At 53.7% G+C, this 16,145-nt stretch overlaps 1 protein-coding gene across 2 annotated transcripts; it reads left to right on the forward strand.

Annotated features, from left to right (window-relative positions):
* Positions 1-6,683: 6,683 nt before the first annotated feature.
* On the forward strand, positions 6,684-14,451 carry MRPL4 (mitochondrial ribosomal protein L4). Of its 2 annotated transcripts, none has more exons than XM_060007695.1 (9): positions 6,684-7,001; positions 7,087-7,153; positions 7,240-7,390; positions 9,708-9,759; positions 10,949-11,066; positions 11,860-11,966; positions 12,058-12,167; positions 12,262-12,338; positions 13,614-14,451. In XM_060007695.1, the coding sequence occupies exons 1-9, from the start codon at positions 6,945-6,947 to the stop codon at positions 13,757-13,759; spliced, it is 885 nt and encodes a 294-aa protein (XP_059863678.1). In that variant the 5' UTR covers positions 6,684-6,944; the 3' UTR covers positions 13,760-14,451. The 2 variants fall into 2 exon arrangements, with proteins under 2 accessions (XP_059863678.1, XP_059863679.1); XM_060007696.1 differs by having other exon boundaries at positions 7,096-7,153.
* Positions 14,452-16,145: the final 1,694 nt, after the last annotated feature.

Genomic DNA, 16,145 nt, shown 5'->3' on the forward strand with positions numbered 1-16,145 from the left:
AAAGAAAATGAAAAAGAAAAGAAAAGCAAACAAACAAACAAAAAAACCCCAAAAACAAAATTGAGCAGAAAGTACAGAGATGTCGCATATATCCCTTGCCCCACACACACATAGCCTCCCCACCGTCAACAGCCCCTACCAGAGTGGCACATTTGTTACTTTCTTTTTTTTTTAATATATTTATTTATTTATTTATTTATTGGCTGCATTGGGTCTTCGTTGCTGCACGCGGGCTTTCTCTAGTTGCAGTGAGCGGGGTCCACTCTTCTTTGCAGTGCGCGGGCTTCTCATTGTCGTGGCTTCTCTTGTTGCGGAGCACGGGCTCTAGGTGCGCAGGCTTCAGTGGTTGTGGCGCACGGGCTTAGTTGCTCCGCGGCATGTGGGATCTTCCCGGACCAGGGCTCGAACCGGTGTCCCCTTCATTGGCAGGCGTATTCTTAACCACTGCGCCACCAGGGAAGCCCACATTTGTTACTACTGATGAACCTACACGGACACATTGTTATCACCCCAAGTCCATGGTTTACATGAGGGTTCACTCTTGGTGTTGTACAGTCTGTGGGTTTGGACAAATGTATAATGACACATATCTACCATTATATCAATAGTATCATACAGAATAGTTTCGCTGGCCCAGAAAGCCTCTGTGCTCTGCCTATCCATTACCCCCCCGACCCGTCCTTAATCATTGGCAGTCATTGATCTTTTTCTGTCCCCATAGTTTTGCCTTTTCCTCACCCCATTTTAAAGATGAGGAAAGTGAGGCACACATCCGTGGTAGGATTTGAACTAGAGCTCTCTGTCCTCTTTTTCATCCCAAGTCCCAGACCCAGTCCTGCCGTAGTGACACCCGTCCCCATTCCTCCCCCATTGATTTGGAATAGAAGGGCGGTGGTTATTACTGAGGACCACGTCGGTCACTGGTGACATGTAGAATGTTCTTCTCTGTAGTCCAGAGGTGAAGGAAACCCTCTGACCTCTGATCCCACCCCAGCCCAAACTTGGTAAACTCCCCCCAGTTGATGAGGTCTGGGACTGTCCTCCATCCGCTCTGGGCCTCCACTCTCCCCCCACCCCCAGCTCTCAGGTTTTGGCAGAAGGAACTGCACAAGGAGAAGTGCCTGAGACAGGTCCCAACTTTCTCAGCATCACCCCAGGGCTGGGGGAGGGGCCCAGCTGCAGAGAAGCTTTCCAGATGCTGATCTTGGCAGGCAGCGGAGCTGCAGCGGCCTTGTTTCGTCCATCCATGGGCTTGAGGTCCACTTTCAGCTTCAGGAATGGGTTGGGGAGGCTGCCGGTGGAGGCCAGTCCCTGTCACTTCTGTACCAGATGCAGTTTTAGCCCATTGAGCCTGGGAAGTGTGGGCTGTCTCTTCCAGATGAGGGAGACGTACATAGTTAGGGGAGAGGGGAACCCCAAAGGCCCACTTCAGCCCCCCACCAGCATAATAATAACAGCTGACCCATATATCATGTGCCAGTTACTGTCCTAAGCTGTTTGCAAATATCAGCGCATCAAAAGCTCACAACAGCTCCTTTAACTGAGGGATGAATAGACACACTGCAGTTTATCTTCACGTGGAAGACCACTCAGGCATATAATATTTGAAACCTCGAGTTCTGAAAGGAACAAGCGATATAGAACAACATGGATGAATCTCACATGCATCACGATGAGGGAAAGAAGGCAGACGCAGAAGACTATATCCTATAGGATTCCATTTCTATGCCATTCTAGAAAAGGCAAACTATAGGGACAGTGAGCAACCAGTGACTCGTAGGGCCTGAGGGTGGAGGGAGGGGTTGACTACAAAAAGGCGTGGGGGAATTTTTTGGTAATGGAACAACTCTATATCTTGATTGTGGTGGCGTTTATATGACTGTATATGTGTGCGGAAACTTGTGGAACTGTACACTGAAAAGGGGAGACTTTATTTGTTTTTAATTGTATCTTAAACAGAAACCCCTCACAACTGCCTTACATCAGTAAAAGTCCACTTAGGAAAACAGACATATCTCAAACAGAGGGGCTTTAATACAGGGGTTGGTGACCTAGATGGGAAACCAAAGCATGGTGGGGGTGAGATAACTTGCATATTAACAAATAGGGAGGCCGTGTCCAGTGGGAGATGCTGTCAGAAGCAGATGAGGGGAACTACCCTGGCTTCTCCCATCTTCTCGCCCTCCAATCTACCCTCAGTGCCTGCCTTTGGCTAAATCTGGGCACAGATGGCAGGGGACAAGGGGGCTATCCTGTGCAGGGGTCAGCCCTTAGCCATGGGGCAGGGACAGAGCAGGGAATGGGTGACCTGAGTGTACACAGGTGCAAGGCTGACACAAAACATGAGGAAGGGGTGATTATACCCCCATTTTACAGAGGGGGAAACTGAGGCCCAGAGAGCCCATGTGCCCTACCCAGGGGTTCAAGCCCTGAGGGGGTCTGAGTCTCTGCCAAAACCCAGGGGGCTGTCTCTGCGCCTTTTTTTCTGCTCCACGCACCCGCTTTGACGCTGAACTGAAGGGAATGGAAACATCTACGCAAATCAGGCCCGTCCCTAGGGGTTGGCGGAGAACGCCTCAATGGGGATCCCTCCTCCTCCTCACACGTTTGGCAGTCACCCACAAACTGAGCTGCAAACAAACACACAGCACATGTTTTGGCAGTGGATGGCGATGTACTTTAAACAGCTCCCCCAAAGAGGTCAGACCGCCCCCCTATCAATCCTGCACTCATACCCTGCATCTTCTATCTGAAGGTTGCCCCCCAACATTCCAGCCTTGACTCTGGCCTTTGTGAAAACCCTGGCACAGTGATGGGGGGCTAGGAATGGCCAGGTGTTGGGGGGCCCTCCAGCTTCCAATATATGCTCCCTAAATTGCTATCATGCCCGTGGCCAGCAAAGACCCTCTCCGGGCTGCAAGGCTGATGCTGGCCCATTGGGGACAGAGGTCACCTACAACTGAGCCTTTGATCCACAGGAATGGGCTGGACACCTCGACCTTTGACTCCACCCAGGCTTGGGCCAAAACGGTCAAACTTTGAGCCTCGCAGTGTGAAGGTCTCCAGGTCATTACCTCCCTTTCATTAAGGCTCACAATCAATAATGCCAGCGGGGGAACAGTGTGCAAACTGCTTTCTCTACATTCCATTTGTTCAATTACTATGTATTGAGAACCTTCTGGGTGCCTGGCACCCTTCTCCTTCTTAGCATGGGGGCCCAGCAGTGAAAGAAACAAAGACCTCTATCCTCCAGGAGCTGATGTTCTAGTGGAGGAGACAGACAAGAAGCAGGATAAATAAGAACATGATGTCATCTGTTAGAATGTGGTGTGAGTTCTGGAAACAATGATACTGGGAAGGCAGATTAGATATGTGGGGTAGGAAGGGACTGATTTTTAGACCCAGTGTCACCTGAGAAGGTGACATTTGAGTAAAGACCTGAAGGAGATGAGGGAGTGAACCATGCAGATATTTCGGGGAGAGTGGTCCACGTACAAGGGACAGCCAGTGCAAAGGCCCTGAGGCTGGTGTGAGATTGACAGGTTCTGGTGAGAAGACCAGTATGGCGGAAACCACAGGGAAATAGAGGGGGACAGTGAGAGGAAGTGAGGACAGGTCCTGCAGTGCACTGTGGGCTGCAATGAGGACTTCGGCTTTTTTTCTAAGGACTTTGGCTTTTGCTGTAGGAGGCATGGAGGGTTCTGAGCAGAGAAGGGACGGATCTGACTCAAGTACTTACAGGCTCCCTTTGTGGGGGTGGGGGAAAACACTGTGGGAACTGAGGATGGAAGGAAAGAGAACTCATCCTCCACACAGCTCAGTAGGGGAGAGTTTGTGCGTGTCCCACCTACCAATTAGGGCCAAACTCTGAAAGTGCTAACCACTGGCCCAGGGACACCCAACCAATTAGCAGCAGCCCCTGGATCTGAACCTGTCTATGTGACTCCAGTGCCATTGGGTAAATAATCATTCATTGGGTACCTTATGTACCTGTGACCTCAGGGGGTTACAGATCTTGAGACCCAAGAGACAGAGAGGGGGGCTCTGTTTCTGGTAATACCCCTGCATTAGGATGATGAACAAAGGAATTCACTCAAGAAACATGTATTGAGCGCCCACTGTGTTACAGGCACTATGCTGGCTGCAGGGAACAAGACAGAGCAAAATTTCTGCCAAGAGGGGGAGACAAAATTTCTCCTCTAGTAGGGGAGACAGACAAAAAGCATTAAAAAAAAAACCCAGGAGGGACTTCCCTGGTGGTCCAGTGGTTAAGAATCTGCCTTCCAACGCCTGCCTTAGATCCCTGGTCGGGGAACTAAGAGCCCAAATGCCGCGGGGCAACTAAGCCCGCATGCCGCAACTACTGAGACCCCACGCTCTAGAGCCCACGTGCCACAACTAGAGAGAAGCCCGAGTGCCACAACTAGAGAAGCCCACACGCCACAACCAAGACCTGATGCATCCAAATAAATAAATAAACAAATATTTTTAAAAAGATAAAGATCCTTAAAAAAAAAACCAGGAAATTATATAGGATGTTAGAAGATAAGTACTGATGGGAAAAAAATAGGGCGGGATAAGGCAGTCAGAAGGGCCAAGGGTGGGGATTGCAATTTGAAATAGGGTGGTCAGGACAGGCTTCTCGGAGGAGGTGACATTTGAGCAAAGAATTGGAGGTGAGGGATCGAGCCATGTGTAGCTCTGGGAAAAGTATGATCCAGGCAGAAGGAACAACAGTACTAAAGGCCCTGAGGTGGGTTCAACATAAATGACTGAGTCAATGAACTAAGCTTGTGGCCATCAGGAAAGTCCAGCCACCCCTTCCCCCAGTCCCCACTTCTGGCTTTTGCGACTGCTGTTTCCTCAGCCTGGATCACATTTTTTCCGTTGGACAAACTCTTGATGGACCCTCAAGCCTTAGCTCTCCGGTTGCAGCTTCAGAAAAGTTGCCTCTGAGACCCCCGCCACCACAGATTAGCAGTTCTTCCCCTGTGCTCCCACAGACCCTGCAGACCTCCCCTCCCCCATTCTGATCTTTCAACCTTCTGCACTGGGCTGTGAGTATCTCAAGGGTGTCAGCTAGATTTACCCCAGCAGTACACAGTAGGTGCCCAATAAATCATTAAGCAGCTAAGTGCTGTTCCGTCCTTCACCACATAAAATCTAAATTCTCTTGCACAGGACAGACATGTAAATCTGTCTGTAAAATAATAAACTGGTTCTGGGAGAAGACACACAGCTGGTTGTGGTGGTGGCTTCTGGGAAGGGAAAGAGGTGGGTGGGGGCAGGGCAGGGAACAGAGGGTGGAGACAGACTTTTCACTCTAGCTTTCTTTTTGTAGTTTTTGGACTTTTCTTTACGAGGTGTGTGAATTACTTATGCAAACATAAAATGAATAAACAAAATTGTACAAAATTAAAAGACCTTTTAAAATTGCAAAGGGTGTGGAGTTTGAAACACATATCCACAGTTCTTGCAAGGATAGAAGGCACAATGAAACACATCATAAGTTTTCATTAATACTTCACAAAAATATCCATATGTTATATATCAGATGCAAAAACACAAAACAAAAGCCTTCAAGTTTTCCACGGTCCACCCCCATCCCTACCTTGGCTTTTTTTTTTTCCTTTTTGACCTTTTATTATTTATTTTTATTTGGCTGCATTGGGTCTTAGTTGTGGCACGCAGGCTCTTCGTTGCAGCATGCAGTCTTCTTTCCAGTTGCAGCGCCCGGGCTTACTTGCACCGCAGCATGTGGGATCTTAGTTCCCCCCACCAGGGATCGAACTCCCGTCCCCTGCATTGGAAGGTGGATTCCTAACCACTGGACCACCAGGGAAGTCCCCTACCTTGGCTCTTGTCTTGCTTTGATGATAAAACTCACCTTCAAAATAATAGTAATAATAATAATAATAAAGCTACGCATGCTTTGCCTCCATCATTTCATCGAATCTCACACCTCCCCATTTTCCAGATGAGGACACTGAGGTTGGCTCCCAGACCACCGTTCTCGGCGGCTAAACTCGGTCCATTTCTCACTGGTAATCAAGTGCTCAGGTCTGGCCCGCCAGGGCAGGCTGCTATGGGCTCGTGGCGCCGCCTGGAGGCCTGACGGGGAACGTGGCAAAGAACCTACAAAATGAGCGTTTGGATTTCCGTTGGTGAGAGTGGACGGGGGAGGCAACGCAGGATCTGTGGACTCCCCAGTTTGCTCTCGGAGAGTCCTGGCAGTCTGAGATGCGACAGGACCTTGGCCTAGGAGATGGGGGGAGACACATCTCCTAACCTGACGCATTTGAGGGGGACGTGCCCTGGGGGGATCTAAGAGGAGAAGCACGATCCGCCAGGCCCTACCCTGAGGGCTTTCTGTGAGAGATAACGCCCTGCATTTAAACAAGCAAACAAAACCACGTTTCTGGAGAAACCAACCGCTACGGTCTTGGAGGCCCAAAGCGGGCGGGCCCTGGGGACGTGGCCGACAAAAAAAAAAAAAAAAAAAAAAAAGCCTAACAGTTATTGGCCATATTCCCTTAGGTGCCCGCCCTAGCACCGCCCAGCCACTTTTCCAGACTGAACGAGCTCATTGGCTGAACGAGGAGCGTGCCCTTTGAGCAGGGAGGTTTCATTGGCTGGATTACCGCACCGGCTCTTTGGGGGCGGGACCGAAGAGGGGGCGGGGTTTCTTGCTGTCGGGTCGCGCTCCCAGGTGTTGCAGAGGGTTCTTTAGGCCAGCAGTGAAAATTAGCGTCTGGGGTTAGTCTTGGGGCGGAGGTAGGGACAGGCGTTAGCGGACCCCGCCGTCTTTGCTCTTGCTCGCCCAGCTTTCTAACGCCGAATACAAGCCCGGCCGGCGTCGTCGCGGGCGTGACGTCATCGCGAGGCGTCGAGAGAGTCCAGCAGAGGAAGCCTTGACCTCCCTCAGCGTGGGGAGCTGCCCTACAATGCTGCAGCTAGTCCGGGCAGGGGCGCGGGCCTGGCTTCGGCCCAAGGGCTGCCGGGTGAGGCCGGGGACTGAGGGCGGGGTCGGAGGACAAAGGTTGGAGGGTCCGGGGATCGTCTCTCAGTCTTGCTTACCGTTTACAGGGCCTAAAGGCGCTGGCAGAAGAGGCAGTGCAGCCGGCGGAGAAACCAGAACCGGTGGCGAGCGCGGGTGAGGTTGCTGGGGTTGCCCTAGGAGGGGAGGCAACCGGAAACTCTGACCCTTGCTCCTGACCCTTGACCTCCCAATCGCTCCAGGTCATCGGGTGCCCGTGCTGCGCAGGTGCGAGCTCCCGGTACTCGCGCACCGGCGTCCCGTGCAGGCCTGGGTCGAGTCCCTGCGGGGCTACGAGCAGGAGCGCTTGGGTCTGACCGAGCTGCACCCAGACGTTTTCTCCGCGACGCCCAGGTAAGTGGGAGCCGAAATGGTAAACTGGGTGGCAGAGGGACGAGGAGCGGGGATTTAGGAATCAGGATGACCTGGACTCGAGCCTCAGTTTCTCCACCTGTTAGAAGAGAGTGATGAAAAACAAAAAGAGAGAATGATGGTTTTTCTTGCTGCAGAGTTGTGTGAAGGTGAGGGCTGAGAGGTAACATCCTCTGAGGGTTAGGGACGCAGAGCTCTGGAACCCGAGTGACTGGATTCAAATCCTGCCTTCCCCCTTGTGCTTCAGTGTCTCTATTCTGTCAAACCTCAAACGATTAAATGAGATCATTCTAGCCCATAATATGGTCTGTAGAAATGTTGGTTATTGTTGCTGTTATTGGTTTTTGCAAAAATGAGCACTAACAGTGGTTAAGTCCTTACTGTGTGCCTGTGACAGTCTATTTGTATTTTATTTTATTTTATTTTTGGCCACGTGGCTTGCAGGATCTTAGTTCCCCAACCAGGGATTGAACCTCAGCCCTCAGCAGTGAAAGCACAGAGTCCTAACCACTGGACTGCCAGGGAATTCCCTTTTTTTTGGGGGGGGGGGGGAGCGTATTTACGTTTTAAAAATATATATTTATTTAACTGCGTCAGGTCTTAGTTGCCGCACGCAGGATCTTGGTTGCTGCGTGGGGGATTTTCGTTGCAGCATGCAGGATCCTTAGTTGCGGCATGCGGAACCTTTTTAGTTGTGGCATGTGAGATCTAGTTCCCTGACCAGGGATCAAACCTGGGCCCCCTGCATTGGGATCGGAGAGTCTTAGCCACTGGACCACCAGGGAAGTCACCCTACTTGCAGTTTAGTTAACTAGATCCTCATAGCAACCCCAGGAATGGATTCTATTATTCTTATTTCGTAGGTAAGGAAACTGAGCACAGACAAGTTAAGAAATTTGCCCAAGGTCACACAGCTTATAAACTTTAGAGCCAGATCTCAACCCTATATGGGCCAACTCCCAGGACCAAGTTTTCGCTTGCCAAGGTGTGTGATGTCTCTTACGTGTACGTGTCTGGCACATAAGTGCTATTAATCTATTACTGTTACTTATTTATATGGTTTGCTCTCTGTCTTTACAGAGTCCCAGTCTGCTAGAGGGTGATAAAAACGACGTATTTTGTTTATTCTGTAGATACTTATGAAGCACTTACTATGTGCCGGATTCCATCCTAGGGGTCAGGGATACAGCAGTGAATGAGCACCGAGGTTGCTGATGTTGCTCCCAGTCTAAGCCGGGATCAGCAAACTTTTTCTGTAAAGAGCCAGAGAGTAAATGTTTTGGGCTTTGCAGGCTGTAACGTCTCCATGGCAACTCCTCATCTTTGTTGATGTAGTACAAAAGCATCCACAGGCAGTGTGTAAGTGAATGAGCCTGGCTGTGTTCCAGTAAAACATATTTACAAGAACAGGCAGCAGGCCAAATTTGGCCTTACTAGCCATAGTTTGCCAACCCCTGGCAAACCAGCCTGGCAGCACTGTCCAATGCGAGCCATGCATGTAACTGAAATTCTTCCAGTAGCCAAGTTTTCTTTCAAATAGTGAGAAACAAATGAGATTGATTTCAATAATATATTTCGTTTAGCCTGATAAATCTAAAATCGTGTTGTTTCACCATGTGGCACTGGCCACCTTTCAGGGGTGGCCAGACACATGTGGCCAGTGTGTACTGTATGGAGCAGCACAGGGGTAGAGAGGCAAACCAGTCTGTAAAGAAGTGGCAGTAAGGAAGTCGTAATGGTAGGAAAGGAGTAAGGTAAAGTCCTCTTTAGCAAGGGGACTCCTCCTGGAGATACCATTTGGGCTAAGACTGGTAGGCAGAAAAGGAACCAGCCAGGGGAAGAGCATTTCAGGCAGAGGGAACGGCAAGTGCAGAGGCTTGGAGGCTGGACTCCATAGAACGGACACAGAGTGGAGCTGGAGGTGGTACAAGATGGGCTCAGAGAGGGACCGGGGCAGGTCACACAGGGCCCTGGAAGTGGATGGGGACGAGCCGGAGTTTTTTTTTTGTTGTTTGTTTGTTTGTTTGTTTTGCGGTACGCGGGCGGGCCTCTCACTGTTGTGGCCTCTCCCGTTGCGGAGCACAGGCTCCAGATGTGCAGGCTCAGCGGCCATGGCTCACGGGCCCAGCCGCTCCACGGCATGTGGGATCCTCCCGGACCGGGGCACGAACCCGTGTCCCCTGCATCAGCAGGCGGACTCCCAACCACTGTGCCACCAGGGAAGCCCCGGAGTTTTCATCTAGTCAGGCGGAGAGGGTTTTAAGTGGAAGTGGGCCTGTCGTGTCTCCTTCCTCCACAGGCTGGATATCCTGCACCAGGTTGCCATCTGGCAGAAGAACTTCAAGAGAATTGTGAGTGCCCTGAGTGGGGCGGGGGTGGGGGGGGCAGAGGACGCCCCTGCTGTGTCTTCTCTGGACTGTGGGGCTCAGGCCCCATCTTCTCTCTCCTGACCCATTCACCGATGGGCCATTTGCCAGGCATTTTGTGAACTGCCACTGTACCCTGGGCATTGTGCTGGGGGACAAGACAGGCAAGGTCCCTGTCCTTTTGAAGCTCCCAGTCTTAGCTGGTGAGGAGAACATGAATCAAGTAGTCATGCCTGTAAGTGTATAATTAGGGAAGTTGTCTCAGAGAAAGGGGCGTTTAACCTCAGGTGTGTGACAGGCGCTAACCAGGTGAAGCGGGCAGTGGGGCTGGGGTGGAGGGCGTCGGAGCAACACAGGCAAAGCCTCTGTGGCAGGGATCAGAAGGGGCCCAGTGTGGCCATGGAGGTCAACAGGGGCAACGTGAGGTGTTTGGATCTTACGCCAAGAGCGCTGATGATGCTGTTGTCAATCAGAGTCCCCGCCTTCCATCCGCCCACCTCAAGTCTGGCGAGTCCTCCCTCTCACTGTTGTGGCCTCTCCTGTTGCGGAGCACAGGCTCCGGACGTGCAGGCTCAGTGGCCATGGCTCACGGGCCCAGCCGCTCCGCGGCACGTGGGATCCTCCCGGACCGGGGCACGAACCCGTGTCCCCCGCATCGGCAGGCGGACTCTCAACCACTGTGCCACCAGGGAAGCCCTCCTTTTATTTTTTTATTTAATTTTACTTATTTATTTATGGCCACGTGGCTTGCAGGATCTTAGTTCGCTGACCAGGGATCGAGGGATCGAACCCCTGTGCCGTGCAGTGGAAGCTCAGAGTCCTAACCACTGGACAGCCAGGGAATTCCCCCAGCTTCCTTTTAGTTACAGCTACATGGAAATCATTCAAAAAATACTAAGTACATACTGTGTGTCAGGCAGCAGAGCCCCTGCCTCTCTGAGGCTGACGTTCTGGAGTGCAGGAGGGAACTCTTGATTTATCTCTCCCTTCCTCTCTCCCTCCCAGAGCACTCCGTGCTTGTCCCGATGGAGCCCCAGTCTCTGTGTCTCCTGTCCGGCTCCCCAGCAGCAGGCCAGTCCGCCCAGCTCACTGCTGTGTTCCTGGGCCTGGCACCTTTCGTCTGCAATGGCACCTCCCTTGGGAACCTGACTCTTTCCTCACTCTGCGCCCACAGAGCTATGCCAAGACCAAGACCAGGGCCGAGGTGCGGGGCGGTGGCCGGAAGCCCTGGCCACAGAAAGGCAGTGGGCGCGCCAGGCATGGCAGCATCCGCTCCCCAATCTGGCGAGGAGGTGAGCAGGTCTGCCCACGTGCGGTCAGAGGTTGGAGAGTCCATCCACTTCGCCCCATTTCCCTGCAGCTCTGGCCTTGGCCTCTCATCAGGCCATGGCCACAGCCCCTTTTGCCCCACTTCCCATCTCACCTCTCCTGGCCCACACTTCACGCAGCACCCAGAGGGCTCTTCCTAAACCTCCCAGCTCCTGCGGCCTTTGCGTGAAGTCTGAGCCCCTCATCTTGGCCTTCCAGGCCCTGGTGGCTGCAGACCGCACCGCCTTGTCCCTTGCACACCCTCCAAGACCAAACAGAGCTGACTCAGAGTCATCTCCCATTTGTCTGGCCAATCCCTCTCATCCTTCCGATGTGTTTGGGCCATGCCTCCTCTAGGAAGCCCTCCCTGACCCTCTTTGGGTCTCCCCACCCTCTGCAACCCCCTGTGCTGCCTGGTTCCCTCTGGGATCAAGTCTGGCTGAATATGAATGGCGTGGGGGCAGGGATCCTGTCCTGCATGTTCCCTGCTGCACTCCCAGCGCCCAGCAGAGGGAGGACACACGGGTAGACCATCCTCACCCCAGGTTTGACGGCTGAAGACACCAAGCCCCCGTGAGGTGAAGTTACCTGTCCCAGGTGATGCCTGATGCAACCTCCCCTCTCCATCCCTACCTGAGGCCCTGCCCTCTTTGCTGGGGTTCTGCCTGGCCGAGGGCAGCCTCCCTCCTACCTCCCCTGTGCCAACCCCTGGGGCAGATTTCTGACCTCCAAGCCCGGCTGGGGCCTTCCCCTATTCACGTACCTCTGCCCCCACAGGAGGCGTTGCCCATGGCCCCCGGGGCCCCACAAGCTACTACTACATGTTGCCCATGAAAGTGCGGGTGCAGGGCCTCAAGGTGGCGCTGACGGTCAAGCTGGCCCAGGTACAGCAGCAGTCCTGCTGGGAGCCACGGGGGTCCTGGGGTGTGGGCTGTGGGTGCAGGGTGGGCTCAGACTGTCCTTTCCTCCCACCAGGACGACCTGCACATCGTGGACTCCCTGGAGCTGCCGACCGCAGACCCCCAGTACCTGATGGAGCTGGCCCGCTACCGCCGCTGGGGCGACTCCGTCCTCCTTGTGGACTTGTGAGGGTGCCGGGCAGAGCAGGGGTGGCCGGGGTAGGGGGACGGGGGGGCGGTCCGTCCTCGGCAGGGGCTCACCTCTTGGCCTCTGTTTCAGAGAACACGAGGACATGCCCCAGAACATTGTGGCAGCTGCCTCTGGGTTGAAGACCTTCAGCCTAGTCCCTGCTATTGGTGAGCAAAGGGCCCCGCTCTGTCTCCCAGACCCCCAGAGAGTACAGCATGGGCCAGTTCAAATCCTGTATCTGCAGCTTGGTCACAGAGTGGCCTTGGGCAGTGACCACCCTCCCCCACCCAACCCTCAGTTTGCCCAGACGGAATATTGGGAGAATGATGTGTTTCTTAAAGAAAACTTCTGAGGGGAATTCCCTGGTGGTCCAGTAGTTAGGACTCCATGCTTTCGCTGCCATGGCCCGGGTTCAATCCCTGGTCCGGGAACTAAGATCCCACAAGCTGCACGGTGCAGCCAAAAAACAGAAAACACTCTGAGGTCACATCTGTCCAAGCTTGGGCCACGGTGCCAGGCGTGGAGTGAGTTTGAGGGCCCACTGGCTGGCCCCACCCGGCTCCTCACTCGGAGACGCAGGATCAGGGCTGTCCTGAGTACGTCACACCAGTGGCTGCGGTGACTAATCCCCAGGGCTCTCTCCTGGTCTCCTGACTGTGTGCCCGGCTGCCTCCTGGACAGCGGCACGTGGGCTCTGCTAGTCATCCTGGCACACGAGACCTTCCTCCCAGCAGCTCCGGCCCCAAACCACACTGTCCCCCTCCACTCCGGTCTGTTAGCTCACCCTGTCAGCGCTGTCTCCAAACATATCCAGAATCCCACCGCCTCTCACCGCCCTGGGCCAGCTCCCACCATCTTCCTGGACTGGCACAGTTAGGGCACAGTGGCCTGTGCCCTGGTCCCAGGCTCCTGCTGACCGACTCCTCCCCACAGTCTGTCCTGCGCTCCCGTCCCCCCGCTCCCACTACGGCCACCAGAGGGCGCCTGAGCACCTGAGTCAGGTCCTGTCCCTCCTCTGCCCACCACCCTCCAGGGCTCCCTCGTCACTCAGAGTAAAAGCCCAAGTCTTCCCCGGAGGACCACAGACCCTGCATGCCCTGCCCTGCTCTCCCCTTCCTTCCCCTCATCACTCGCTGCAGCCCCATGGGCCTCCCTCAGTACATTGTGTTTGTTTATCTGCTCTGTTTACCGTCAGCCTCCCGCACTGGGGTGTGAGGTGGGAACCGTGCCCAAGCGCAGGGCAGAGTTGGGTACTTAGGATGCTCTCGGTTGGAAGTTGACGAGCTAAGGGCAGTCTCTTGCCCAGGGTCTCGCTGGGGGTGAGCGACTGAGCCAGGGTTTGAACCCAGGCTACGGGGCTCCGGACGCTACACCAGACCCTGGTGTTTCTGTTGGGGGCCGGGGGGACCCGCCCCGACTGTGCCTCCACCCCGCCCCCCCAGGCCTGAACGTGCACAGCATGCTCAAGCACCAGACCCTGGTCCTGACCCTGCCGACTGTCGCCTTGCTGGAGGAGAAGCTGCTCTGGCACGACTCGCGCCACACGCCCCTCTACCCCTTCCGCCTGCCCTACCGCGATTTCCCCTGAGCCCCACGCGGCACCCCCAGGGCCCATCGGCCAGCCTCCTTCCTGCTCGCTGTCCACGCGGTGCGCCTGCTCCGAGCCCGGCCGAGCCCCCGGTGGGCTTGGGAGCCTCCCGCTCACCCTGCAAGGGCGGCCAGAACCCCTCATCCCGGTGGGAAGCTGAGGCCACTCACAGAGCAGCCAAGCAGGCATCACTACCGGGAAGGGGCCGCCGACAGGAGCTTGGGGCAGCTCCTGCCCCGAGTCTCTTTTGTGTAAGAAATTTTACTTTTTAATCAAAGAGGAGAAACAGAACAACAGCTCATTGCCGTTTTGTGAATAATTCCATTTGGCGAGTTAGGCTCTTTCCCCGGTGCGCGGCACCGCTGGGTACCCGGCTGCCTCAAGGCACTGTTTATAGAAATGACCCACCATCAACTTTTCTGGGGTGAGTCAGCCTCGGAGCACGCAGAGAACCAGCCATCGCTAGGAACCCACTCATGGTGCCTCCCAATCCCAAGCACTCTCACCGAGCGCTTGCATCCCTGACGGGGCTTGTGGTCCCATTTATTATGGTCCTTCAGTCCAAGTGTGGACCTGATTCCCCAAGTGGGTGCAGTGTGGAGACCTGAGCTTTCATCACTGATTTTCCCTAAGCACAGAGTCAGTATCAACGTGGTCAATAAATGAGTGAATAAACATTTAAAAACACCAAACCGGTATCCTGATCCTTGAGTCTGCTGGTGTTATTTGCCCCCCACAAGTTGTTGTTGTTGCTAATTGTCACAATACAGACTATAAAGTAACGAGGTCAGTTTCTTTAAACTCAGCCCGGGGCTTCCTTGGTGGTGCAGCGGTTAGGAATCTGGCAGCCAATGCAGGGGACACAGGTTTGAGCCCTGGTCCGGGAAGATCCCACACGCCGCGGAGCAACAAAGCCCACGCACCACAGCTACTGAGCCTGCACTCTAGAGCCCGCGAGCCACAACTACTGAGCCCACATGCCACAACTACTGAAGCCCATGCACCTAGAGCCCATGCTCCGCAACAAGAGAAGCCACCGCAACGAGAAGCCCACGCACCGCAACGAAGAGTAGCCCCCGCTTGCAGCAACTAGAGAAAGCCCGCATGCAGCAACAAAGACTAAACGCAGCCAAAAATAAAATTTATTTTAAAAATCTTAAAAAATAAAACAGTATGAATGCAAAAAAAAAGCCAGAACTGCCATCTGGTGTGCAGGCCCAACCAGGCGGCCGCAGTGACCCATCGACTGGGCTGCTCCTCGCTGAAAACATCTCTGGAATGCTTCTTGGGAGTGCCTTCAGAGCTTACAACACGTTCTTTGAAAGTCCTCAATGAACATAAATTGTGATCCTTAAAGCATCAGATTTGACTGAGTAAAAAAGAAAAAGCTAGGACTTCCCTGGTGGTCCAGTGGGTAAGACTCTGCACTCCCAATGCAGGGGGCCCGGGTTCAATCCCTGGTGGGGGAACTAGGTCCCGCATGCCGTGGTGAAGATCCTGCGTGTGGCAACTAAGACCCGGCACAGCCTAATTAATTAAAAGAAGAAAAAGCTATTTGGAGCCAGTAGTAAGAAGGGGGTGCAGGGACTTCCCTGGTGGCACAGTGGTTAAGAACCCACCTGCCAATGCAGAGGACATGGGTTCGAGCCCTGGTCTGGGAAGATCCCATATGCCACGGAGCAACTAAGCCCGTGCACCACAACTACTGAGCCTGCGCTCTAGAGCCCATGAGCTACAACTACTGAAGCCCGCGCGCCTAGAGCCCGTGCTCTGCAACAAGAGAAGCCACCGTAATGAGAAGTCCGTGCACTGCAACGAAGAGTAGCCTCCGCTCGCCACAACTAGAGAAAGCCCGCATGCAGCAACGAAGACCCAATGCAGCCTAAATAAATAAAATTTATTTTTTTTTAAAAAAGAAGGAGGGGTGCAGAGGCTGGTTGGGAAATGCTGGGCTAAACCCAAACCATTACCTACCTCTCCCTGTGCCTCTCACCAGCTCCGCAGGGACACCGAGGCCCCAAGTAAGACCCATCTGTTGTCCTGACAGTGCCCAGCCTAGTCGTAGCTATGCGTAATCAGGCTCAGTCGTCCACCTCACAGCCATCAGGAAACAGGGTGAAGGAAGGGGTCAGAACCTGTTGCTGACACTGGGATCCCTCTGCCAGATCAAGGATGGAAAAAGACATCAGAAAAAAATGATCCGAGGTCTACAATGTGCTAATAATCAGGGCATAGTATGTGTATTAGTTTCCTAGGCTACCTTAACAAAGTACCACAGACTAGGGCTTCAACTACAGAAAAATACCGTCTCATGGTTCTTGGAACCAGAAGACCAAGATCAAGTCATTCCTTCAGAGGCTGTGAGGCAGGCTCTGTCCCATCCCCC

This window comes from Delphinus delphis, chromosome 3, assembly GCF_949987515.2.
Source record: "Delphinus delphis chromosome 3, mDelDel1.2, whole genome shotgun sequence".
Classification (NCBI taxonomy): domain Eukaryota; kingdom Metazoa; phylum Chordata; class Mammalia; order Artiodactyla; family Delphinidae; genus Delphinus; species Delphinus delphis.